The sequence below is a fragment of the Silurus meridionalis genome, chromosome 16 (genome assembly GCF_014805685.1).
Source record: "Silurus meridionalis isolate SWU-2019-XX chromosome 16, ASM1480568v1, whole genome shotgun sequence".
Taxonomy (NCBI): Eukaryota; Metazoa; Chordata; class Actinopteri; order Siluriformes; family Siluridae; genus Silurus; species Silurus meridionalis.
In genome coordinates, this window is record NC_060899.1 from 4,263,443 (window position 1) to 4,287,342 (window position 23,900).

The following is a 23,900-nucleotide window of genomic DNA, read 5'->3' on the forward strand; positions in this document are numbered from 1 at the left end:
TTAAAATTACAAGAAAGATCAGTGGTGGAGACCCTGCTACAAGATGGAGACGGGCAAGACTTACGTGTAACTTGTATTAAATACTCTATCTTACTTGTAACTTGTATTTCAGACTCCATCTAACTTGTAACTCGTAATGAAGACTCCATTCTACTTGTAACTCGTAATGAAGACTCCATCTTACGTGTAACTTGTAATTCAGACTCCATCTAACTTGTAACTCGTAATGAAGACTCCATTCTACTTGTAACTCGTAATGAAGACTCCATCTAACTTGTAACTCGTAATGAAGACTCCATTCTACTTGTAACTCGTAATGAAGACTCCATCTTACGTGTAACTTGTAATTCAGACTCCATCTAACTTGTAACTCGTAATGAAGACTCCATTCTACTTGTAACTCGTAATGAAGACTCCATCTAACTTGTAACTCGTAATGAAGACTCCATTCTACTTGTAACTCGTAATGAAGACTCCATCTTACGTGTAACTTGTAATGAATACTCCATCTTACTTGTAACTTGTAATTCAGACTCCATCTAACTTGTAACTTGTAATTTAGACTCCATCTAACATGTAACTCGTAATGAAGACTCCATTCTACTTGTAACTCGTAATGAAGACTCCATTCTACTTGTAACTCGTAATGAAGACTCCATCTTACGTGTAACTTGTAATGAATACTCCATCTTACTTGTAACTTGTAATTCAGACTCCATCTTACTTTTAACTTGTAATGAAGACTCCATGCAACTTGTAACTTGTAATTAAGACCCCATCCTACTTGTAACTTCAAAGAAGACTCCATCTAACTTGTAATTTTAGCGTAGTCGACATTTTTTTACCTTCGTGTGTAATGTAGGATGTTGGACAATGGAAAAAAAATAGTATTATTATTATTTCTGTATTTTCTTTTTAAGAAAGAAATGTAGATTAAATTGAATAAGAACCATGTTTTGGAAGCAGGACAAGCTTTAAAAAAAAAATAAAAAATCTCATCTACCTAATGTAGGATGTTCTCCAGGACCAGGATGGTGAAGCTGGGATAGAGGTAGGTTCGTGTGGGCGTGGCTTAAACAACTTCCCACGTGACTCAGGAGTTGATTTATAAGGCCTGGTTGAACCCGTTACAGTTTGATTGTGTTTTTATTCATAAACGAGGAAGGGAAAGGTGAGTTTATGGAGTGATTGCTTTCTCGGGATCTTATTAATACTGTAACTTAAACAAAACTCTTGCTGGTGTATGGGTTTTTTCCTTGATGTAAAAGTACGCCGTTCTTTTTTTCTGATATTATTCTTATATTTATTATTATCTTCTATAACTATGATCTAATTATGTAATTAATTTATAAATCGTAAACTTCTTCAAAAGATCATCCACGCCGTGAACTCCAGGGGAAGACAATGTCCACCTTCAGGTATGGATCCAGTGTTGGTCCTTCAAGGTTCACAGGAAACGCTCAGGGGTTCCAGGAGGAGGATGAAGGTGAGAACTCTATCAGATCTCTTAACTTTTGTAATGATTTGTACTGTGCCATTGTACTGCAGTTTGCCAGGTTTGTCCTGTGACTTCTGTATTGGTTTGACCGCCGGGTTCAAATTTACACCCCGCGATCAACTTCCGGTCTAAGAACTGATTAAACCCGTGTTTCCCCTTGCATTAAGTCGTAAAAAACTGTTCTGATTACATTCCAACTTGTTCTTGTAAAATATGAAGAAATTCCTGATCACACTGTACAGACACACAGAGAGACACACAGAGAGACACACAGAGAGACACACAGAGAGACACACACAGAGTTCTACTTAAGATCTAATGTGAAAGATATACAATGTGGCAGGTGATCAAAGTTAAAAACCAAAAACCAACAAGTTCTGACCAACTCCAATCAGTCAGGATGTGTCCCAGAAGTTGACTGACCGCATACCAGGGTGAATTCTTAAAAAAAAAAAAAAAAAAAAAAGGGTCGGAACATTTTACATAAATTTGCAGTTGTGAATTAAATCCTTTGACTCTTATAAAATGTTGGTAATTGTGCTTTGGTGTACCTTCGTGACATCTGGCGAAAAGATCTGAAAATGCTGATGCGGCAGATATTAATATTTTGTGTCTGGAGATACAGGACAATATGCACCAGAACCAGCAGGTTCAGGGCCGGCTTTTTTCCGTCTACCATCACGATACTGAACTTTACACTACACCGTTAGATCACTGTATAAACACTGTATATAACCTCTGTGTGTGTGTGTGTGTGTGTATGAATATTACATGCTGTACATATACTTACATAATTAACTGCACGATTGCTACTATTTGCACTTCTGGTAGATGCTAAACTGCATTTTGTTGCTGTGTACCTGTACTATGCAATGACAATAAAGGTCTATCTATCGATCCATCCATCCTCAAAACATTTGGCCACAGCTGTAGAGAGGCAAACAGCGAGAGAGTGATGGGTATAGAGAGAGTTAGAGAGCTAGACATGTAACACAAAGCACTATGTTCCATGTACTCTCTCAGTACATATGATTTTCTGTATTTAATTCAGCCATTCATATATTAGACTGATAGTTCTTTCCATACTGCTTTGCTGTTCTTGAAAATTAAATATACTGTAACCAAAAAACCAAACCCACCACAAGCCCCAAGGCTTTGTCTAACCTGTATGGGGGGGGGAAAAAAAAATAAATAAAAAAAAATAGGAAAAATGCAATGAGCTGAAGGCTATTATAGCAGTTCTCAATTGTGATTGCTTAGCAGGTCATTGTATTTTTGTGCACCAGCACTGCTCAGACTGTAGTTCTGGCTTTAATGTTAAAGACGTGTGTCTAGTTCTTATGCATTAGTGTGACTAATAGCACGCAACTTAATCACAGGGTCCACATAAGCTATTGATCGACTTAATGGGCTTAATAATAGATTGTTTAGCAAATCAAAACATTAAAGTGAACCTTTTTGTTTAAGGAGACATTTGGTGTTTATGGAAGGAGTCTCCAGTGCTGGAGAACTTGTAACAGTTAGGGGTTGTGATTTACAGTTTCTTGATGACAAAGCTGTTTATACTAAATATAAATGGTGTTCTTGTATTTATTAATTTTTTAATTTTTTTTATTTAGCGCATTCATCGTATGTCATACTTTTACAGGAAAACCGGTCGATGATGCCGATCCAAATGCAATAATTCAGTGCCCTTATGATAAGAACCATCAGATTCGGGCGTGTCGCTTCCCCTTTCATATTGTCAAGTGTGCCAAGGTTGGTGCTTGTTTTTTTTTTTATATTTCAGTGGTGAATTTGTGTGGGTTTTTTTATTTATTTTTATTTCTTTCTTTTTTTTATTAAATTTTTTATTACATTACTTTCTCCTGTTCAGAATCACCCCGAACTAGCACGCAGTCTTAAGACGTGCCCCTTCAATGCCAAGCACATGGTTCCCAGGGATGAACTGGCAAATCATATTGCGCACTGTGTGAATAAGCAACCGCTTACTCCTGATAGTGGTAAGGACTTCGATAGTAATGTGTTCTCTCTCTCTCTCTCTCTCTCTCTCTCTCTCTCTCTCTCTCTCTCTCTCTCTCTCTCTCTCTCTCTCTCATTAGAAAAATAAATCTGACCAAAGCTGATGTGCCATTTGTTGCTTTTTTTTAAAAAGTGCTTTTAAAAGCACAGTTAACTTGAACTTTTTTGTCTTTAAGCCCACATTGCCTTATTAGCTGTAAATCTATCTCTGTGTAGAGGGGATCACAAAGATGGACCCAAAGTTTCATGTGCCTATGAAGTGGACAGCCCCTGATTGTGAGGAGGACTGGGAAACGGGTCAGTACAAGATTGACTATTGCTTGCATTAGTGTCTGTAAATGTTCTGTATTAATAGGTTCAGCATAAGCAAAGATTACATCGGCTTTATGAGCACATTGCTTTAGGTTGTGTATATTAATTAAATATTTATTTTAAGAATTAAAAATATTATATAGCACATGTAAAAACTGAATGTGGTGTCACTGATTCGCCTCTGGAGGCCGCTCTTGTAATGACTGCTTACCGGATGCCGGAAAAACTATCAGTTATGGATTTTTGCTTATACCCGATAGTTCCAGCAATCAACTGTCAGTGCTGTGACCTCTAGTAGAACGTTTTGTCAGTGTAGTTAAAAAATAAAACTAAAATTTTGCAAGATGGATGAAATTCAGGCTTGTTTGTTTATTCTGCAGTTACTCTCCTGGATGACTCAGTTTGTGTAAATGGCTTTGTTTGGCTTTGCTCAAACAAACACAACAATAATGAAAAAGTCCAACTTCTTAATGGATCCATTGGTATTTTTGTGAAGTGGGGTGCAGGTTTGCTTTGTAGTTTTGATTCCGTCTCTTGGTTGTTGCAGAGACTGATGATAATGCTGCTACATTTGTGTGGGGCGTGTCCAAAAATCTACTGTCCGTAAATAAGTAAGTCAGAAACCGGAATTAAAGCTTTATTTTTTATTATTATTATAATAATTAAAAAAAATATATATACTCAAGTCTGATTTGCAATTGCATGTTCTTAGGCCCGAGCCACGAGCCACAAACATCTTGAATCCTGGAGTCCGTGCACCTCGAACTCTCCCCTGGAAGTCCTGTGAGTTCTGATCTCAAATCCTCACTCCAGTTTATTACTGTATTGACCAAATCCATATAACCCAAATAGCTTTTTTTTTTTTTCCTCCCCGAAAGCATTTTCAGTGTGCAGATTGTCATTATGCCATAGTTGCTCTAGGTGGCAGCAATGATCTTGGCTAACTGTAAGGCTGGGGGCACCTTTAGAGTGGTTCTCAAACTTTTTCTGCCAATCCGCACTTTAGCGTGTCCTCAATCACCCCAAAAAATGGCTAATTTAATAAAATCACGTTCTTAATCAATAACATCAAATTACAATCAAGTTAAAGTAAAAAACTAGAGAAAATAGTTGTTAGGTACCCTAACTGAAGATTTAATTTGCTTTGATTTATAACCTAATTGTTTATTTTCTTTAAGTGTATGATTTTTAAAAAATCTAAGATTACAGAACCCAATAAATATATATCCTGCCTTTCATCATAAATAGGCCATGAAACAGTTACTGACAAACTTTACTACAGAGTCTTAATTTACAGTAATTGTTTGAGTTTACTAATTAAATAATAAGAAAAATGATCCCTTACACACACACCCTTTTGCTGTGTCATTTTTGACTTGCAAAATGCAGATAAAAAGTTTTAATCTCAAATGTGCAGAATTCTCATCTGTTTTCTAGCATCCTAAAAAAAAAAAAAAAAGAAACATAGCATATCTCCTGCTTGTAATGAAAAAAAGAAGAGGAACACAGTAAGTTTAATGAAAGAGAAAATGATAAATCAGCATGAAAGACCGTCACAGTCATAGCACTATTTTTGATATTTTTGACTTGGGATCGAGATAAGTTACGACGACCCCCTCGTATCTCCAATGTAAGTAGAGGACGACCTGTACATTTATGGTTCTAACTTGAGGCTAAAATTTAAGTCTGGTATTCCTGAATTCTTAATTTTTGTATTTTAGACCAAATCCCTTTGAATCCTTAAGTGATCAGAATCATCTTTATTGTCTGGTATCATTGGTTGCATGTACGTGGTGGTGTATTGCTTAGGCACCAGTTGTATCTTGTTTGTGAATAGATTTTGTGTAGTTGGACCCTTTTTTTTTTTAATTTTTTTTTTTTTTTTTGCAAAGAGGACAATAAATGTTGGTTGGTAACGAGAGAAATAAAAGACTTTGCACTTATAGGACAGATTTAAACTTTATGGTTGTAGCATTAACTCTGCTCCACGTCAGTCCTCATTCCACCACGCAGCCATTGAGTGTTTTCTCGATGCATTTTTAGTCATGTTTCACTCCCTGCTTTAAGAGAAACTTCATGTAAATATTTTCTCATCCTTTCTACAGGAAAAATCCCTTCCTCGTGTTTTGGTCTGTGTATTCAGCCAGCATTGATGCAACTGAAGAACGATTTTAGTGAACTTTTAAAATCGCACCGCATGCTTTTCTATACGCTTCTTAAACTGTATTTTATTTGACTATGTGGGGTTTTTGTGTCTGCTTGTTGTTGTTTTTTTTTTTTTTCCTACTTTTCCTTGAATTATTATTATTTTTTAAACCTGCTTAAAACTGACCCTTGTTCCCTGGGTTTGAATTAACACACCAATTTGGCTTCTGTTCAAATGTCTTGCTCCTGTACATAAGATCTGAAGGGGGAACTGTAATCAGTTGTTCTTATTAATAAATGCAAAACTATTTAAAACGTCTCCTTTTTTTGATTGGTATTTAATTCTGAGTTTTGGAGTTTTTTTTCAGAGGCAGGATTTTACCTGCAAATGTCAAAGTGAGAACACGTCCATTACATACACAGCAATGATGCAGATGAGAGAATCAACACTGGTTCACCAGGTTTTAAACTTGGATACCATCAGCTGAAGACTGTTGGAGGGAATTATAACATGCAAGCTTTAAAAACAAAACAAAAAAAACCCACAGTGCTAGTTTTATTGTTTCAGGAAGAGGTCCGGTCTTCACCCAGCGCAGTGCTCAGCTATTTGGACATAAAGGTGTAGTTAATTCCTTGGGAGTTTTGATGTATATCTACCTCTTACCCTGCTAGAAGATCTGAGAGGGCATGGTGCAGTGTGAGGAGTGATCAGAGATTTGAGGTAAGAGGGTGCTGCTCCATTTTTGGCTTTGGATCTGCTGGGTTTTGGATAATTTGTTGATGACTGACTAATTGCGTTCAGGCGTAAACCTGCCAGCAGAGTGTTTCATTAGTCCGGTCTTGAAATAAAGAGAGAGTGAATAAGCACCTGAGCAGCAACAGGTCCAACAATAAAGCATTAAGCTGCTTGATCTAATTTTTAATGATCCCTTTTTACATATTTATATAATTTTTTATTTATTTTTATTACTACTAAACACAAGTATGAAATAACTTGTGTTATTTTGTACTTCCTTACTATAGTAACTGCTAATCTGACCAGTATAAGTGCACAATCTCAGACTAATAGACAAAAAAAAAAAAAAAAAGCCAGTCATTGGTTGTTGTGGAAATTTGACTATTTACATTTTTATGGACGGCGTCTCCAGCATTATGGTTTAATCATTTAGTAGTTAAGTTGCTCTGGATAAGAGTGTCTACCAAACGCCATACATATAAGTGTAAATAAATAAAAAAAATTCTAACCAAATCTGTAACTTTTAACAAATACACCACAACTAAAAAAAAAAAAAAAAATTAAATACTCTTTAATAAAAAAACAAGACAAAAAGAAAATTGAGGTTTATAAAGATTAAAACACTCCTGGATGGTTTGTTATTGGAAAGTGATCTGCTTTGGCCTGCTTTCATATTGTTTGGTACTGAATGTTGAATTGCATTCACATGAATGACATTTGGTAGACAAATTACAACTGAGCAATTGAGGGTTAAAGGCCTTGCTCTGGCGCCCGGCAGTGGCAACTTGCTGGTGCTGGGATTTAAACTTGAGTCCAATGTCTTAACCACTGAGCTTCCACCTCCCTATGGAGATTATTTTCCTTTTACCACAAGTGTTTTTATCAATTACCCAAATGTGTTCTTAACAATTCTGCTGCTTGTGGGGGAAAATTATGAATTCAAGTCTCTTCCTCTTCTCCATCACTCTGGTGTCAACTCGGGCTTCAGGCAGGATGCAGGATGCACGATCTACCCTGTTAATGTTGAAATGATCGGAGTGCTAGTTGGTGTGGCAGTGCCACAGGTCTGCCCTCTTTTTCTTCCTCTCCACTGCCTCATTTATCCCATGCAGACAGCTGGGCGCAGCAGATGGACCCTTCTGGCGCTGCTTCCAACATTTTACTGCAAGTGTGTACGATTCTAAAGCATTCAGCAGTTCTTTGAGCGTGAAAGTTCCTCAGTGTTTACTGATGGTCTGTAAATGCATTCAGGTTTATAATATATATATATATATATATATATATATATATATATATATATATATATATATATATATATATAGATTATGTTTTTTGCGTTTGACCATCTAGGGATGGTTCAACATCAACAGCCTGAAAATCCATGAAGTTACTGAGCCACTCAAGAACTTTAGAGATGGATTTGGACTGTAATTAATAGCAACAGTCTACTACAGTGGCTCAGGACCACAGTCAGTGCACACCTTAACAATAATGGAACTGTAATAAATTGACATTTGGTGTAACCCAGGTGAGGGTGAGGTTCCCTTGTGAGTTGGGTTCCTCTCAAGTTTTCTTCCTCATCCACTCTCAGGGAGTTTTCTCTTTCCATAGTTGCCACTGGCTCACTCATCAGAGACAAACTTATACCTTTTTTTATTACTGCTTTGTATTTTCTGTCGAATATGCAGGTAATTCAAGGACCATTTCACATTTTATAAGACCCACGTCTACCTTAAGGCTGTAAAAGAATCTGACACAACTGCCGACGAAATGCTGTTTAAAAAACCTTTTTCCACTGCTGGATATAAATTTGTAAACATTTTAAAGGAATTATAATGCTAATATATTGTATAATATATTGTGTATAAATTATGTATAAATTCCTAAACTCCACTTTATAAATGAGTGAGAGATTTTGAATTTTCTGATAAGAAAGTTGTGAGTTCGAATCCCACCTAATCCAATCTGCCACTGCTGGGCTTGTGAGCAAGGCCCTCAACCCTCACCTGCTCAGGGGTATAAATAAGATCATTCTAACTTTCTCTGGATAAGGGCGTCTGCGGAATTCCTTAAATGTCTAGAGACGGTATATGAGGAAGAAATTGTAATTTGTAGAGCACTTTAACAATGGACATTGTCTCAAAGCAGATTAAAAAAAAGCGATTATAAAGTTGCATAAAAGAATGTATAACTTTAGTGTCAGTCAGTGTAAGCTTGTTCCTTATAATTTGTAGTTTATCCCCAATGAGTGAGTCCGTGGCGACTGTGGCAAGAAACCTAGAGAGAAACCAGACTCCTCGGTGCAAACTCCTGAGCCATTGTAGTAGACTGTTGATATTAATTAGTGTCCAAATCCATTCTTAAAGCTCTTGAGTTGCTCAGATCTTTAAGCTGTTGATGTTAGGCTCTTAGTTCCTGACCAGAAGATTAGGGGTTCAAACCCCTTACCCCTCTTTGCTCCAGGGGTTCTGTATCATGACTGACCCTGTGCTCTGATTCCAGCTTCCTAATAAACTGAGATACTGTGCAGTAATCTCGTTCTCTCTCTCTCTCTCTCTCTCTCTCTCTCTCTCTCTCTATTGTTTACAGGGTGTGAAAATCTCTATAGAAGGGATTCGAATTGCATTTTGCATAAAAACAAATTCAAATCCCTTCCTATAGAGATTTTTACACCCTGTAAAATATTAATCCAATGGGTTAATAGGATCATTTAGTTAAATAGGGTCAGTAGAAAATTGGAAGAGGGAACATAGAAAGCACATGACACACCACACCACACCACACCACACTCTTGTTGGATTTATGAACAAATTAAAATGTGTATATTTACTAATACGTAGTACTACTGAATACTTAGTAGCACTTAGTAATAGTTAGTACTCCCTGTGCAAGTCTTCTAACACTTCCTGACAAATGGAGAAAAAGCATCCCCTAATGTTTTCACACAGGATATAAAATGCTTGTTATGCACATCATTTATTTGAAGCCTCAGGAAAGTTGGGGGGCTTCTCAAGGTTTTATAAATCTCGCCGGACTTCAGGTTGACAGTATTTTTGTTTTCGTAGCAGATGTCTGGTTGGAGGCAGCTGCGTTCGGTGACCTTTTTTTCCCCAGTTTTTTTTTCAGGGTAGTACCAAAAAAAACCCAGTGAACGGACGGCTCAGTGTAGCCCGTGTATTCTATAGGTCTATAAAACTATATCAGATTAGAGCAAATATGTCCATGATGAGAATCTGTCCTCCTGTGAAACTGTAAACACTAGTTTATGGCATGATGTTGATTCATATTGTGTTTTTATACATTTACATTTGTGGCATTTAGGAGACCCCCTTATCAAGAGTGACTTACAGCTAAACAGTTGAGGATTAGGGGACTTGCTCAAGAGCTCAGCAGTAGCAGCTTGATGGTGGTGGGATTTGAACCTACGATCTTCTGATCCAAAATCCAATACATTAACCACTGAGCTACAACCTTCCCCTGTATACAGTGTTAATAGTTTGCAGCATAGTTATAGACTTGTTCGTTTTTTATTTCTTCTATTTAAACATTGTATGCTTTTACAAAGGATTTTTTTTTTTTAACAATTCAATTTGTTTGGGTTAGTTTTTAAATTCGTGTGGAAATTTGTGTTTGCACTTTCACTGGATTTTTTAATTAATGAATAAAATTCAATTTCTTTTTTCTTTTTTCTAGTTCAGTGTTTAATGATGGGCGGAATTGAGTTTAAAAAAAAAAAAATTGTTTTGTGTTTGTTTGTCTCTCAAAAGACTATGAGAAAAAGTGTGCAGTGGACCCCCGATAATTCACGGCTCTGAAAATTCACGGGTTCTCATTTTCAACCTAACTAACAGCAAGTTAGCGGATTATCTTAAAATTTGCGGGAATCCGCAGCGGGACCGAATGTTCAGGAAACTTAGGAGTAACATTTTAAATGATGTTTTTGTTCAAATACTGTTCACTATTACATTTATAAAGTGACATAATGTCTGGATAATTTTACTAAGGTACCATAGGGGCTGCGGAGAACGTAACCACTGGAGGACCACTGTATTTTCACAACATCATTTACATTGCAAACAATATTCTGATATATTGTGATATACTGTAGTTGTACAATTCAAAGGTAAAAAAGTTTTAAAGAACCTAGTTCCTAAAATGTCAAACAAACCAGTTTTGGGCTCATAATAATTATAATAAATATCAATCAGTGTTTGACTCATTAATATCATTCTATTAATAGATCGGTGTGTTAAGAGTAACAGAGTCTTTTCACATAAACTGAGTTGATTAAGCAGAGTCTTGTGACAAAAAATTATAATATGACATTGTATACTTAAGTATATTTGAAGGCAAATCCTTTTGTACTTTTACTCAAGTAAATGAAATATTTTACTGAGTGTATCTCTACTTCAATTCTAATCCAGTACATGTACTTTGTCTGCCACGGGTTTTTTGCGCGAGTGCTAATAGGAACTATTTTTCTTGTATGTTCCACACCATTATAAATAGCTCTTAATGCAGAAGCAAATTATGGTGTGTTCTTCAATGAATTAAATGAGCAGTTGCTGGAGATGGTAATGGGTCCCTGTGTGTCTCACAGTGCTGTCTTAAAACCATGCATTTATCACCTCACACACACGGCCTTCTATGTGTCTTTGGGGATGTGTCAGTGCAAAAGAGTTTTTGATGGATTCAGAAAATGGTGCAAAATAAACACACATACACAGTGGAACATAAGGACCCCCATCCACTCTTACATTCGCTGATCATTACACCCTCTAATATGTCTATACACTCTCCTCTTATTCTTCTACTCTGAGTTTGTTACATTCTAAAGACTCCCCTTACACCTAACACCTCTCTCCACACCCTTACATCCCCCTTGTTCCCATAACAAGGCTATCCACAGAGTGAAGGATCCATGAACGTGAAGCATACAAATTTGTGGAATCACACCAACTTCCCTCAAACTGAAAAAGCTGCTCTGATGAGTAGTGAAACCTTTCAATCAAACCAAATAGTAGTTAACTCTCTTGACTTTTTCGTCATTTCCAGACTGGACTCTCTGCTGGCAGGATGACCTCTGGATGCTATTCGTCCACTGCAAATGATTCCAAACCCAGCTGCGAGTGTGCAGCCTGCCCAAGTTCTCCCACCTCACCCCACTGCTGCTCTCTCTACTGGCTTCCGGTAGCTGCACGCATCAGATTCAAATCACTGATGTTTGCCTACAAAAGGCCAAAAATGGACCAGCCTTCCCCTACCTCAGAGACCTCATCACTCCTCACACTGCACCACGCTGCCTGAGATCCTTCAGCACTGCTCGACTGGTATCACCTTCTCTCAAGGTAAGAGATTAGCATACTTCAAGGCTCTGCTCTGTTCTGGCACCAAGGTGGTGGAATGAACTTCAACTAGATGTCCAAACAGCGGAGTCCCCTCAAGCAACAGGTAAAGACCTTCCTCTTCCTGAAACACTTAAACCAACACTCGCTTTGTTAAGTTAAAATGTAAGGTCTAGTCTGGATTCTGACTGATCAGGTGTTTGAGATTTTAGCGTGTGGTTGTGGAGATTTGTGCTCATTCAGAAACAAGGTACTGATGTTGGTGAGGTGAGGAGGCCTGGGGTGCAGTCAGTGTTCCAATTTTTATCCCAAAGCTGTTCAATGGGGTTTATAGCATTATCACATGTAAAGCATATCTTCATGGAACTGGCTTTGTACACAGGGGCATTGTCATGTTGGATCAGGTTGGTGTCTCCTACTGCAATGATGACCAAAGTTTAATGGGACCAAATTCTATCCTATACAATTTTGCGCCTCCATGGAGAAACCACGCATAGCCGGAAAAGTTGGGTGTCACAATACTTATGGCCAAATCGTGTGACTATTTCTATGATTTCCTAATTTCATGTAAGTCTAATTTCATGTGCTTTGATGAAAACGGAAGAGTGACAGCATACACGAAAATATTTAGTCTCTTATGTATATCATACATCATCACTGTCACTGCACAAAGTTTCCCAATAAGTGGGAGAAAAAGAGGAAGCTTGTTATTGTAATATTCAGCCTATAGCTCAGAGCGTCAATTCCCATTACGGTCTCGTTACGCAATATTTTTGTCTGTTGCACAAGCACTAGGGACGTGCTCCAGTGCAGTGGTGCTTTCAAATGCCTTTTGCTATCAATCATCGGTTAGAAACGCTGCGCTGAACAAAAAAAGTAAGGGACGGGGTAAAAGCGGCTGTCACTTCCTTTTCCTCGCACACCACTGAATCAAGGGGACAGTCTGTCCTACGAGTGATAGAACGGCGCTGCAGCTGTTTTTCCCAACCGGGACATAAGAGGAGTCCAGGGAACATGCACACGCATGCACACAGTTCGCCCTAAAAACGAGGAATTTATAAACAACTGATTTAACAGTGTGAGTTCATTAGGGCAAGAATAAATAAATATACATTTTGGAGGGACAGAGTGAGCCGTCTTGTCTTGGCTTACTCTCTATACATCTCCGATACGTAGAAAATCATCAGTTTCCAATCTTATCACCTAAGAACAGGAATCTGGGGATACAGTTTGCACAGGTTGACCGAAAAAACATACCAGGGAAAGATTTTCAGGTCAGGTCAGGGCAAGTCGAGTCGAGTTTATTTCTATTGCGCTTTTCACAGCAGACATCGTCTCAAAGCAGCTTTACAGAAATCAACAGTTAAGGTGAACGATGTGTATTTATCACTGATGAGCTGCCATTGTGACTGTGAGAAGGAAAAACTCCCTTAGATGTTATGAGGAAGAAACCTTGAGAGGAACCAGACTCAAAAGGGAACACATCCTCATTTGGGTGACATCAAGAGTGTGATTATAGACTTTAAACAATACAGAACACTGGAGAGTGAGAACTAACATGAGCACTGGAGTGTAAGATTATAAGTAATGATCTTTCTACAGTCTTATACAGTCATTTGTGGTTATAAAACTAGGAGCTACTGAGCAACTCATAAAATAGCTCAACATTTGCGATCATCACAGATCCAACACCAGCTTCTCCATGCCTGAGCCTTTGAACACTCCAGGAGGTCCAATGTCCAAACTCCACATTAAGTGGGATCCATTTGGCACTGGTACGTCTCTAGATGGTTCGGGATGTTTGCGAGTTCGGCATCTACTTTAAGGTCCACAATCTTCATGAGGTGGGACGTGACTGGGGCTGAAGCAACCTCAGGATGCCTCGGGATGGGTAGAGAAAGAGAAGCAGTGCAGAGGAATTAGCGTAGCTGCTGTTCATGATATTAACAGCACAAGTTGATAATGTGCATGTGATCAGATGTTCTGGAGCACAAGGTTATGATGTGACGTGTGTTATGTATAGGCTTTGCTAAAAAGATACGTTTTTAGTCTGCACTTAAACTGGGAGAGTGTGTCTGAGCCCCGAACACTGTCAGGAAGACTATTCCAGAGTTTAGGAGCTAGGAGTCTTACACAGTTTCCCAGAGTGTTTCCAGTGGCATCTCAGTTGCTTATTCGTGGCGAATGGTACAAATACCCAGTGTGGTCTTTTGCTGTTGTAGCCGATTCACATCCAGGTTCACTGTGCGTTTTTGAAATGCTTTTCTGTAGCTCACTCCTGTACAGAGTGGCTATTTGAGTTACAGTATCCTTCTTGTCAGCTCATCAGTTTTTACGAGCAGAACTGCTGCTCACTAGATGTTTTTTTGTCTTCATTTTCTCGACATAAGTTGTTTTCTTGTTATGACAAATTAATTTTCTCATGATCTTGACATAAACATTGTTTCCTCCTGATCATGATCACTTTTTTCTGTGCATTCAGGATTAGAGCACGCTCTAGAAGCAGCTTTATTAAGCATCATAGATGAACTGAAATAGTTCTGTCTCTGTCTGCGATTGACAATTTACACATTAGTGTCTGACTCTTGAGAAGGAGGCTGTCAGGTCTGCAACTTTATCGTTGAAGAAGATATAGAAACCCTGAATGTGTTAGTTTCATTGCCAGGCAACTTGAGTTACCGAGACGTCTGCACTGCTACCGAATGATGCATGAAAGATGCCGTTTGAATGGTTTGCGGCACAGACACAGAGCTCTTTCAGTTTGAGTGAGTCCCTGATCAAAGTAAACGCAAATGCAATCATCCATGATGCTGCGATGATGCTGCCTCTAAAACGTTCTTATTATTACACAGAAAAACTGATTACACACAACTACTGATTACAATGCCATGTCAAGATCACAAGAAAATTAATTTGTGATAACGAGAAAACAACCTATGTTGAGATCAGGAGAAATCAAGAAAGAAAGAAATCGTATAATGCATGTCCTCTTAGGACTTACATAAGTGTTTCTGTACTAGATATTTTTAGATTTTTTGCACTAGATGTTTAACTATTATTAGAATACAACAAAACCAAAAGAACATTTAACCAATTACTATACATCTTTTATTTGCTACCGGTTTTTCTTGCATCTGGGCAAATGATTAAAATAAGCAAAATGATTTTCTAATAAATCGAGACTACATCAAGGTTTAAATCAATGTCTTATAACTGGTTTCATCTCGTCAAATCAAGTCAATCTTTAATCAAATCAATCATTACCTAATCTTATCCTAGGAAATACTTGATACTAGGAAATACTTTAATGGACTTTATTCACAAGATGGTATTGTTTTAGCTGTGAAGTTTTGGAAATAATCAGACCATGCCAAAATCTAATAAATTCCGGAGCTTCATCTGTATCCTCATGTTTTTATGATTTCTTTGCTTTTACCAGTATCTAGGTGTATGCATATAATTTATATATATATATAAATAATATAATAAATAGCTGAAAAAACATTGTACATTTAAATGATTAAGGTTATGTTTATAAACCTGCTCTTATCCATGAGGCATCAGCTTTACCAAATCATTCCCTCTAATGGGTGGGCGTTTGAGATATGGATCTATCTGCACTTCCTGTGTCGTGTTTGACCTCCAGATTTCATTGCTTAGTGACGGTGAGTCTGCAGTTCTCGTGATGTAATCGACCAGACTGATGTTTTGTTTTGTTTCTTGGAAAAAAAAAAGATGTCTAGGAAAAAGGCTTGTCTTACATCATCACAGTTTAGAGTAAATCATTTCCATATGAACTCCGATAAAGAACATGAGCAGCTTTTTTCAAATAGAAATACATCCTGCTGAAAAAGAAAAGAAAGAAAGCTGCTTTATACTTGTCACATGTACATTTACAGCACAGTGAAATTCTTTCTTTGAATATCCCAGTGATGTTAGGAAGCTGGGGTCAGAGCACAGGGTCAGCCATGATACATAGAGGATTGACGGTTAAGGGCCTTGCTCAGGGGCCCCGAGATTGGCAGCTTGGTGATACCAGGGATTGAACCCCCAAGATTCAACGTTCCAATCGGTAAACCAAAGCCTTAAACACTGAGTTTTCAGATAGTTCCTTGCGCTGAAAAAAACAACGTAAAAATGTGTCTTTAAAGATGTACATCTAATCCTGAACTAAATTTCACTTTTAAAGCGTTTTTATTTCAAAATTAATCTGTGTGTGTCTTGGTAAATAGTTTAATTACTTAGATCCTTTGCAGTCATGAATCCATTTCAGCGTAAAAAAATCCCTTGTAATGCATAAAGCAAATCTATTCTAATATCAATCTTATCAGAGTTTTTAAAAACTTTGAACGTTTGAACTTTCCACTGATAAAACCCAGTCACTACATTCGGTTTGAATCATATTAACAGGAAATTCCCTCCTTTTATTATCACCGCAGGTCAATTCCTGTTATCGTTATTCGTAGTTGTTGTTCAGCGTTAGATTAGCAAATGAGCAACATCTTCTGTGAAACTGTTTAATATCACTTGATGGATATAAATCAATAAAAAAAAAAACAACTGAAGTGGATTTGCCTTAACTTTGTTAGTTAAAAATAGTCCTTCTCTACATGAGTATTTCTGAATTAATAGTCAAATTAACCCAGATTCTGAACAAAGTTGATAAAATTACAATGGGAGTATCGTATCGTATCGTATCGTATCGTATCGTATCGTATCGTATCGATCCACACCAATAGGCTGAAGATCCATGAAGTTACTGAGCAACTCAAGAAATTTGAGGATGGATTTGGACTGCTACTGTTTACTACAACAGCTGAAGACCACAGCACTGACTCACTCATTAGGGATAAACAATTATTAGGATCAAACTTATACATTATTTTATAACTGCTTTCTCTCTGTAAAGACAATTTCCATTAAAAACGCTGTACGAATAAAAATAAATTAAAAAGATTCGAAATTGAAGAGTTTATGTTTTTGTCAAATACCAGATTCTTAAATTCTGTATTAATATATCATATATTGTGATATTATATCATGTCATGTGGAAGCCTGAGGTGTACAGCTTCCTGTAAAGAAAGGAAAGGACGGGAGAGAAGGAAGAAAAGGGTGTTGAGGACTAGTGCATTTTTAAGCCTGCATTCAATATGAGTCAAATACTTAAATACTGATCAAATCAGAGACTCAGACTCTTGTAATGAAGTAAGTTTTGCAGTAAGGTCTCTATATTTTTACTCAAGTCTGATTTTCAGGTACTGTTTACCCTTCTGGTAACTTTTTACAACTATGCAGTCGAGATCCTTCAGCTGAGAATTTATAGATTGTGCTGCTGCCATGTGATTGGCTAATTAGATAGCTGGTGTACAGCTGTTTCTAATAACCTAGTCAGCGAGTATGTAATTGCTCGTGCTTCATTTTCTTTATGTTTATAAAAGTGTAAAAGCCGTATCTCTTCATTGCATGACTCTTGCTGTTTGGACAGGGACGTCCGACCGAGTTTTGGTTTCTTCTCTTAAATCTTGACTGTCATGCTAGCATTTATGCATGTGTGTGTTTGTACTCTCGCCCTTACATTTCCTCTCGTCCAGTGCCTTTCTGCAGCTCCGTCAGCTCCTAATACCACATCACTCCTCAGCAGCGTGTCGCTCCCTGACAGCCCCGCCACCAGGAGTGACCTTTTCCTCCATCATCTCTTTTTCTCGCTCCCTCTTTTCTCAGAATTGAAGCCGTCGCCTCATCTCGCTCAGCAGGGAGGGGGCACTCTGTGGCATTCTGTGGTACTGTTTTCTCCCCGGACCATTGCTTCCTTTTCACTCTCCATCTTGATTACACAGCTATTCTCAGACGAACCTTTTCCTCCACAAAACATGTTCTCTTCCACTAACTGTAGCTTTTATACCACCCGTGACATTTATAGAGCTGATTTATAGATATATTTATGCCAGACCTCACAGCTGAGCCATTCAAACCAAGCCTTTGCTTTGATCGCAGACATGGATCTTTGCGGTAACGCAGAAGGAGGTCAACGCAGGACGTACGTCTGCGGACTTTTTAAGTTACAGAAGCTGATCAGAGAGGCCCGTGTGATTGTGTTCATGATTATAATCATCATGCATATGTTTATAGCTTGTTCATGTGAGTGTTTATGTTGTATGTATGATCTGGCCTAGGATTAGGGTCAGTGATAGCCAGCAGCAATTAACTCTAATCTCTCATTTGGATTACTTTCTCTTCTATCCCATATGTCTCCTTCACCATCTGTTTCACCCCTGATTAAGGGTGAGTCACATTTGACAGTGTCACATGACTAATACTGGCTTAGTCTTGTACAAAACTGATGTCCAGATTCTCCCCTCTGATTTGACCTTTCAGTGATTTTATAAACAAACAAACAAATAAATAAATAAGCAAACAGAAAACAAGCGAATAAATAAATAAACATGAAAATGGGAAAAAAGCCCTTACTGTACAAATAACCCTTCGATCACCAAAAGTATAACAGTTTTTGCTATTAGGTAACAATCATCTTATCATTAGACATTTGGATCCAGAATGTTCATCGTGTTTATTTTTAAAGTTAAATATTTGATCAGTCATATAGATATTTGCTCATGTAAACGTATCAGATGCATGTATCAGATTCAAAACACTGATGCTTGCCTACAAGGCCAAAAATGGACCAGCGCCTTCTTACCTCAGTGACCTCATCACATCTCGCACTGCACCACGCTGTCTGAGAATCTCCAGCACTGCTCGACTGGTACCAACTTCTCTCAGAATGAGAGAAAAGTACACTTCAAGACTCTTCTCTGTTCTGGCACCGGGGTGGTGGAACGAACTTCCCCTAGAGTCCCTGACTATCTTCAAGCGACGACTGAAGACCTACCTCTTCCTGAAACACTTAAATTAGCACTGTCCAAGTTTGTAGAATTTTAGGGTTATATTTATATTAAGTTTCTGGCATACCAGTGTAGATTTTGGAGTGTGCTTGTGGAGATTTGTGATCATTCAGCCAAATTAGTAAAGTCAGATGAGGTGAGGATTCCTGGGGTGCAGTCAATGTTCACATTCATCTCAAAGGCTTTCAGTAGAATTGAGTTCAGAGTTTTATAGCAGGAGATCTTCCACTCCAAACCATGTAAAGCAGATCTTCATGGATCTGGCTTTGTGCACAAGAGGTGTATTATCATGGTAGGACTGGTTTGGGTCTCCTGGTTTAAGTGAAGGGAAAATTAAATGCTACTGCATCTAAAGTCATTCTATGCAGTTTTGTGTCTCTAACAGTGTGGTAACAGTTTGGGGAGGAAGCACATATACAGTGGTGTGAAAAAGTGTTGCACCTCTGATTGCTGAAGAAAAACAAAATGAAGACTGGAGTGGCCTAGTCAAAGTTCTGACCTGAATCCTATTGAGATGCTTTGGCATAAAAAGGTGGTTCATGCACGAAAACCCTTCAATGTGTCTAAATTACAACAATTCTGCGTAGATGAGTGGAGCAAAATTCCTCCACAGCGCAGTAACGGACTCAGTGCAAGTTATTACAAACGCTCGATTGCGGTTGTTGCTGCTAAGGGTGGCCCAACCAGTTATTAGGTTCAGGGGGCAAACTCTTTTTCACACAGGGCAATGTAGTTTTGGATTTTGTTTTCCCTTAATAATAAAAACCTTAATTTAATACTGCATAGTGTGTTCACTTGTGTTCTCTTTTACTAATATTTAAATTAGTTTGATGATCTGAAACATTAAAGTGTGACAAACATGCACAAAGTTAAGAAATCAGGAAGGGGGCAAACACTTTTTCACACCACTGTAGATAGAAAAAGTCTGAAGTCCCAATACTTTTGTCTATATCTTGTATCTATTATAGTGACATGTTAGACAGCGCTCTAATCTGTCATCGCTCTTTTTTTTCTTCATAACTTCACTTCAGATGAGTTCTGGAGATACGTTACTTACTGCCAAGTTGCCTTTCAGCTGTTATTGTGTCTCGTATCTGCACAACACCATAAACACGCTTTTTTTAAAAGCATTTTTTTCCCTCAATATTTCAATCTGCACTCTAAAGCCCAAAATGGCAGAGTATTAATTCTGCTCAAATGATTGTTCAGGAAATGAGCAAGAATGAAACAAATCGCTAAAATAAGTTATAACGTTTTCTTCTTTAAATGTTTCAGTCTGGTTGGTAAACCTGCAGAAAGCGTTTCATAGGAAGAAGAGTCAATGTTGTTCCATTTAATGTTATTGCCTTCCAAAAATTCTATTCATTTTGATTTGTATAATGCTTTTAAAATTGTATATTGTCACAAAGCAGCCTTACAGAAATAAACTGATTGAGAATATAGTTTTTTAATCTGTATGTTACTCAGTTTATAGGACTGTGGTGAGACCTGAGATGTTGTATGGTTTAGAGACAGTGAGTAAAAGACAGGAGGTGGAGCTGGAGGTAGCAGAGATGAAGATGTTGAGGTTTCCGTTGGGAGTGACGACGATGGAAAGGATTAGAAATGAGTTTATTAGAGGGACAGCGCATGTAGGACGTTTTGGAGACAAGGTGAGGGAGACGTGATTGAGATGGTTTGGACATGTGCAGAGGAGGGACATGGGGTATATCAGTAGGAAAATGCTGAGGATGGAGCCACCAGGAAGGAGGAAAAGAGGAGGATCAAGGAGGCGGTTTATGGATGTGGTGAGGGAAGACACGCAGGTAGTTGGTGTGACAGAGGCAGATGTAGAGGACAGAGGGGCTGTGGAGACGGTGATCCGCCGTGGCGACCCCTAATGGGAGAAGCCAAAAGAAGAAGAAAAATCCATATGTTAGTCACTACACATTTAACCCTAATGAGTAATGAGCACGTCAGTGGTTATGACGTCGCTAAAATGTTATTAAGAAGAAACCCTGAAAGGAACCAGACTTTGAAGGAAACCCATCCCCATCTAGGTGTTGCTGAATTGTTGAAAAATTTTTGTAGTCTCCATAGGGTTCAAATCAGCAGCTCACAATTGCATCAAAAATTTTACATCAAACATTTGAAGCATTTTTGTAATTTTACTTTTGCATGAAAGAAGACTATAGAAGTACATTTCAAACAGTTCACTGCAGTAAACCACATTTTATTTTTTTTTTACATTTAGTGTTTTATCCATTATTTTTATACCCAGGACTGTATACATATACATGAATGTATTATTTATTTATTTGCACTTTCTTTTGGATTGATTTTTACCTTACAGATGAAACATGGCATCACCATAAACATGATAGTGTAGGGATAGTGTTTAATGGCACTGTCATCAGATCCTCAGGACACCCTGTGCTTGGGCATCTGTAGTAAATATGTGGTTCTAAATCATGGTCTAAAGTTTTGTCCTTCACAATGTTACAGCTAAAATATCTCCTCAACTCTTTTAATGTGTAGAATATATTTTGAGGTTGCCAGAGTGGGGTGGTTCTTTTTATTGCACGCATGACTGCATGAAAAATGCATAAAAGAATAAATGCATGAAAACAGATCAGACCGAACGTGTCAAGCTTGAACATATAAATGACAATCAACAATAAATAAGAATAGCACGTATTCTATTACTCTTAGCTTTTCTACATTATATTACACCTTACATTTTCCAAATGTTTTCATATGCACAAGAAGATTCACTTACCACGTGTGTGTCTGTTTGTCTGTGTGTCTGTGTGTTTGTCTGTCTGTCTGTCTGTCTGTCTGTCTGTGTGTCTGTCTGTCTGTCTGTGCTCTTTACACACACTTTCTACTAACGCTCTTTCTGATTTCTGATTTAATTCAGGTGTGTTATAAGAAGAAAGTCCTTCAGAACTTGGTGTGAAATGATGTATTCCCCTACATATATATGTAGTTATGAATAAACAATTAGTTACTGCATTACTTACCATTTTGTTAATATAATAACATCATCAACAACAACATTAATAATAATAGGTATATTATTATTCTTTTATTCTATTTCTAAACTATACATATCAATTAATTTTTATATTAAAATACATTATGCTTTATTTTATATGTGTTTGTGTGTGTGTGTGTGTGTGTGTGTGTGTGTGTGTGTGTGTGTGTGTGTGTGTCTGTGTGTCTGTGTGTATATTATTTTAGCATGCTTTATTTTGCAGTCTTAAATCATGTGCACGATTCTAAAAGGAAGAAGAGGCAGAAGTTCAACTCAGAAGCAGAAATCTGAAAGTCTAGACTGCGCGCGCTACGCGGCGGTGATCATCTCCGCGTCTTTGGAAGGTCTGCGCTCCTCCGTCAGCAGGTTCATCATGCTCTCGGACTTGATTAGGAGGTTGCAGCCGAGGAAGAAGACGCCGAAGACCACGGTGAGTGAGAGCACGCAGAGCACGGCGATCTGCACGAGACGCGCCACGAACGGCTCGCGATCGTGGTGCATGAGCGCCTCGGTGACGGACGTGGCCGCGGCGGCGGAGGCGGAGGTGAAGCTGCAGCAGCCCCTCGCTTCCTCCAGCCGCTCCTGCGTCCGGTTCAGGACTCCCAGTCCCTCAGACGCGTTCATGGCGTTTTAATGTCCGAGTGCGCACCTGGAGTGGAGAATGAACATAAGACCCCAGACATCAAAAAAGGGTCCAAACGTGACTTGGAGTCATCCAGATGGTGACCAGAGACTGCTCATCACAACTAAGTGAACTCAATGCGAATCTTCTACAATCCAGAAAACCATCCAGATGTATTTGCTCTGGCTACAGCTCCAACCTAATGAATAAAAATGGGGTTAAATCTTAAAGATTCATGCTCTGGAGGAAACACTCCAAAAAAAAAAAAAAAGGGAAAAGCATGCTGGCAAGATTAGATCCAACCTCTTTTTTCATGACATCAAAACAGCTTTTCAGCCTATTCTATCCTGCAGAAGCATCAGAGCTGTCAAAGCAAGAGCAGATACCTTCTCTCAACCACTGTGGACTCTTTAGCCTTAAACCCAGTGCACACATTACTGCTCCTCATATAAACCACATTCTAATATACTACATGTAATAATGTACACGGTGGGGAGGGGGAGCAACAAGGGTCACTTAAATGTTTGCCATATCTATCCTTGCTCCCCCCAAGCTGGTGGATTTGGGTTCCACCTACCCTGTGTGCAGTTTGCACGTTCTTCCTGTGCTTTGAGGGTTTCCTCCTGGTAATCTGGTTTCCTTCTCTGATCAAAAGACACACCTTCTAGATTGATTGGCATTTCCAAAACTGTCCCTAATGTGTGTGAAAGTGTGTTAACCGTCCAATGGGATGGCACCCCTTTCTGGGTGTCCCACACCTTATTCCCTAAGTTACCTGGAATTAGGGTTGTTAAGATTCACAGAACTATCGGTTCGTTGGCATAAAATATAACAACGTGATGCATCGATTTGAAAAAGTTTGCATTGGATAAATGGCATTTGTATTGTGATGTATGGTTTTTAAATTATTTGCACCAGTAAAAGTTTTAACTGAAATAAACAGATGCACAATTTGTTTATTGTTTGGAAAGTGACCAATAATTTCAGACTAATATTTGATATGTAGATCGAACTGTTTCTCGAAGTGTGTTCTCTCAGCAACGCTGCTGCTACGTAAATGTGACGTATCACAACACTACGGAGACGAGGCGTGTCCTGAGAGTTGCATAGAATACAGATTAACATGGCAGAGGTAGAGCTGTAACTTTCTGGAGACAGAACAGGAAAAGAACGCCTGGTTTGATTGAATCGTTTTTCCTTTTTTTAAAGCCTGTTTATGAAAAGGTTAGAAGTCAGAAGGCACTTAAGTACATTTCTGATTTGCTGTCTGTCTGAAACGTAGAAATAACAGCAAACTATCTG

At 38.3% G+C, this 23,900-nt stretch overlaps 2 protein-coding genes across 2 annotated transcripts; one reads left to right on the forward strand and one right to left on the reverse strand.

Moving 5' to 3' along the window:
- Nucleotides 1–1,152: 1,152 nt before the first annotated feature.
- On the forward strand, nucleotides 1,153–6,296 carry zgc:56699 (uncharacterized protein LOC405758 homolog). Its single transcript, XM_046869443.1, has 8 exons — nucleotides 1,153–1,171; nucleotides 1,373–1,486; nucleotides 3,147–3,256; nucleotides 3,375–3,501; nucleotides 3,737–3,817; nucleotides 4,380–4,443; nucleotides 4,545–4,615; nucleotides 5,938–6,296. Coding segments are annotated over exons 2-8 (537 nt in total). The 5' UTR covers nucleotides 1,153–1,171; nucleotides 1,373–1,404; the 3' UTR covers nucleotides 5,940–6,296.
- A 15,798-nt stretch (nucleotides 6,297–22,094) lies between these two features.
- Nucleotides 22,095–23,520, reverse strand: rprm3 (reprimo, TP53 dependent G2 arrest mediator homolog 3). The gene is made up of 2 exons (XM_046869912.1): nucleotides 22,902–23,520; nucleotides 22,095–22,797 (listed from the first exon to the last, which is right to left on the reverse strand). Exon 2 carries the CDS (start codon nucleotides 22,598–22,600, stop codon nucleotides 22,286–22,288), a length of 315 nt encoding a protein of 104 aa, XP_046725868.1. The 5' UTR covers nucleotides 22,601–22,797; nucleotides 22,902–23,520; the 3' UTR covers nucleotides 22,095–22,285.
- Between the last annotated feature and the right edge of the window lie 380 nt (nucleotides 23,521–23,900).

Bases quoted from the DNA above. Each gene is read 5' to 3' on its own strand.
- zgc:56699 (XM_046869443.1), top strand. From the start codon at position 1,405: ATGTCCACCTTCAGGTATGGATCCAGTGTTGGTCCTTCAAGGTTCACA. The intron at 3,502-3,736 runs GTAAGGACTTCG...ATCTCTGTGTAG, and splicing joins ACCGCTTACTCCTGATAGTG to AGGGGATCACAAAGATGGAC. The intron at 3,818-4,379 runs GTCAGTACAAGA...TGGTTGTTGCAG, and splicing joins TGAGGAGGACTGGGAAACGG to AGACTGATGATAATGCTGCT.
- rprm3 (XM_046869912.1), bottom strand. From the start codon at position 22,600: ATGAACGCGTCTGAGGGACTGGGAGTCCTGAACCGGACGCAGGAGCGG.